At 30.7% G+C, this 3,670-nt stretch overlaps 1 protein-coding gene across 7 annotated transcripts in view; it reads right to left on the reverse strand.

Annotated features, from left to right (window-relative positions):
- Positions 1-3,670, reverse strand: part of LOC109546936 (uncharacterized protein CG43867) — a 178,826-nt gene that overhangs the window by 161,464 nt on the left and 13,692 nt on the right. For all 7 annotated transcript variants that reach the window (XM_048670484.1, XM_048670487.1, XM_048670485.1 and 4 more), the window contains exon 2: positions 1,614-2,344. In XM_048670484.1, coding sequence (XP_048526441.1) covers positions 1,614-1,684 — 71 coding nt within the window. In that variant the 5' untranslated portion in view covers positions 1,685-2,344. The remainder of the gene's footprint in view (positions 1-1,613; positions 2,345-3,670) is intronic.

Here is a 3,670-nt window from a genome sequence, read left to right on the forward strand (position 1 = left end):
AAGTATAACTAAATTATATTGAAAGTGGAAAGACGCAGACATTCCTATCAGCAGATGAAATGCGGAAGTTGTTGTTTATTTGAGTTAATTTGATTGATGATGAATAGTGATGTTATGAACAAATTCTCAGAACAACAGCCAGAGTAAATTAAAATAGGAATTCAATAAGTAAATTAAACAGAGAATATGATTTTCTCTGCTTTCACCATGAGTGTTAGTTAATGCCGTTTGAGTCAAATATTATAGTGAAATATGATCCTGTATATTCCATTTTAAAAAAATGAGACGAGAAAGAAAGCTATGTAAAACCTGATATAGAATTTTCATTTTATTTTTTAAATTCGCATCTTTTTCAATTGTTAAATATCTTATTAGAAACAATTTTTTTAAGGCAACAAAAACGTTCTACTAAAGCACCTTTATATGAATTATTAAAACTAAACTGTCATTATGTGAACAACAAAAAAGTTATATAAAAACAAAATTGTACAAAGTGACAAAAGACGCATAACTTTGGATCACTAGATGAAAGGGGTAGTTTGGATCCGTTGCTCTTCATTAGGGTTTATTTCAGTTAGTGGATTGATGAGGATGAACAGAATGTGACATTTTAAAAAATTATCAGAAGAACAGCTAGAGTAAATTAAAAACGCAGATAAGTAAGTAAATTAAATTATTAATTTTTTTTTTAAAGAGACGACATTATTCTGAGCTTTCGACTTAATTCAGTTTGAGCCACATAATATGTGGTCTCATAAGAAAAAGCAAAAATTTTAATGGCGTGTTTCTCAGATCAAAATAATACGATTTAGCACCTCTTATCTTAAATGAAGAGCCAACGAAAATCGAAATACAAGGAGTCAAAAAGTCAAATAACTTTCAAACAACTTGGAAGTTTTTACTAAAATTAGGTATTCTAAAGTTGTCTCCCTTTAAAATCCCCTTAAAAATCGCCCTTAAAACGGTTTTCTGATTTTGCTTAGCGGCAACCCACACGTGAATAAGCAGATATTTTCTGCTATTTTTTGAGATTCTTTAAATTAAAATGTTCGGTTCGATGCATTTATAAAAGCAAACCGCCGATTTTTTGGTGGCATAATAATGATAACAATAACAATTTCATAAACAAAACAATAACTAAATTTAATAACACTAGTAAAAAACTGATCAGCTTTTGACAAAAGTCGTTCAAAAGGCCGTTCATTACCTTCAATACATCACACGATCTTCTATTGATTTTTGTTTTATAATTCGCCTCGGATATCTATTGTTTTTTCGCACACTAAACACTTTAGGTATCCCCATATAAAAAAATTCTAGAGGACTAAAATCCATAGTTCGTACTGGCCATTGTGTTTGACCATTTGACCTCCATCAATTTAACGTTTGGGAAATTTTACATTTAAGTAATTCCTCACTTGTAATGAGAAATGATTTCTATTTTTGTGCACTTTTCTTCTTAGGTAAGTTGTGTTAGATCATATTATTTTTACCTCAGGGATCCGCTATTAATTTATTCATAAAAACCATTAGTTATATAAACCTTCTCAACAAATATAGATTTAAGTGTTTAAAAACGGATGTATTATGTATGTGTGTGTTACACTACATACCTAGTAATTTCTCCCAGACGAGCTAAAGGATCGAATCCACCACTGTGTCTCTTGCTTTGGTCCTGTGCCATAGCTGGTTTAACACTTGAACATCTAGCACTAAGCAAAATTGTACTTGTAGAGTTTTAGTGTTTTAATTCCAGATTGTGCACTGATTTTTCACGTATAGTTATCCGAACTTATTGTACGCACCAACACATTATCAAAAACTATCGTGATAACCAAAACATTAATAGAAATAAGACAATGCATCTTTAATACAGCCTTAAAATTTCGTTTCAATTAAAAAATGGATGGCACCGGACAATATCACAACCACGTTATATAACCTATTGAAAAAGTATGAACAGGAAGAAAATATCGCACGTCGCGTCAAGGAATATCTTTAGAATCTTAAGTTGGCTCATTGAATGTAACGATGGTATTTATTAAGAGTTCATATACCGAGTTGCAGACATCTTTAGGTAGTAATGCGTGGCCAATGACCCTGTATTAGAACAGAAGTAGTTAAGGCTCGGTTGTTTTACTTTCATTTGCTGCAAATCCATTGATTGAGCCATTCATTCAATTCTGCAATGGCGTGACCGACTACGACATGCATTTATGCTGTTTTCAAGCGGTACAATTAATCTGAGATGCTATTGTTCATTTCAATCTTGCAACAGTTTATCTGTTAAGCATTTTTCAGATAAGATGATCTCAGCTACGGCGATGAACTTTCCTGTCATAAGCTGAAACAAAAACATCAAATCTGAACATCATAATAATATTTTTTATGCGCACAAAGAGGTTCAAAGAAAGTTCAACAAAATGAACGTTAGCGTGCTGGAAATTAAACGCATCCCAAAAAACAGAAATGCTGAGAAATTCAAAAATATTTTTATTTGTTGCATCTAAACAGACTCAATTTGTCCTTCTATTTACACAACTTTCAACAATTTTTCCTTCTGCCCACTTGAAGTATCAATCATGTTTTGTCTCTACAAAAATAACACATTACATTTTTAATTGCTCATGAACCAGTGTTTTAAAAACTATTGAATAAACAGCCTTAAATTTCCTGATATTATAAGACCTACTTTAGATACTAAAGGAAAATATGATAACATCCATTTATGGTATGAGAATGAAAATATTTTAACTGGGTAAATTGCAGGAATTTAATTAAACTAAGAATAGTAAAAACGAATAAAAATAATTAGTGGTTGACAAAAAACTTCTACTAAATACAAATTTTATCTAAATTTCAAATGCGAAATTTTGTATATGAACTCATTATAACTCTGTTGTTTTGATAACAGATTTGTGCGCATTTCTTTTAGATAAATAGATATAGGGTCATTAAAAATTAAGCGGATTAATTTTGAGACGTTGTTTTACGTTCAAAAATGAGGTCAAAATTTGATTTTTACATAGGTAAAACTGCAAATACTTTGTTTTTAAATAACAAGATGTTAAAGTTTCAATTTATATTGTTAAAATTACAGGAAAATAGATGATTTTCTGATATTTTTGTAAGTAACTCAATAACGACCGCAGAAACAAAAAAAAACTGTTACAGGCAAATTATTCTAAATTGAACTAGGAATTTGAACCAAGGTCTGTGGCGCAGCAAAGAAAAGTTTGGAGTAGTAAAAGAAACCAGACTCTAGAAAAATTAGCACCCGTTAGAATTTAACAATCAGTTGGCAAGTCAGTAGTCAGTGATATATAAACTCAGTATATAAATATACTATTGAAACCCGCGTCATTAGGACTTATTGTTACTGATATTGATATACCAGAAACAATAAGTAAATTTGATGCTCTGGAAGAATGAGACGAGAAAATATATTAACAGGTCTTAAGAATATAAAACTGCCCCTAGTACAAGGTGGGCAAAATTAGACTTTTTCATGGGTTATTTAGGAAAAAAGTTACCAAAAAATCGTTATGGGTGTTTTGAGCTCGATTTTTGCCAAAAAGAAAACTGCGCTTATTAATTTGGTGTGTTTAAAGTGATCCAGACCAAAATTGCCGTATTTGTATTTGTTGACCAAGTAATTGAAAAAAAATAT

The sequence above is a fragment of the Dendroctonus ponderosae genome, unplaced genomic scaffold, assembly GCF_020466585.1.
Source record: "Dendroctonus ponderosae isolate FM_Combo_2020 unplaced genomic scaffold, Dpon_F_20191213v2 Dpon_F_20191213_1, whole genome shotgun sequence".
NCBI classification, from domain to species: domain Eukaryota; kingdom Metazoa; phylum Arthropoda; class Insecta; order Coleoptera; family Curculionidae; genus Dendroctonus; species Dendroctonus ponderosae.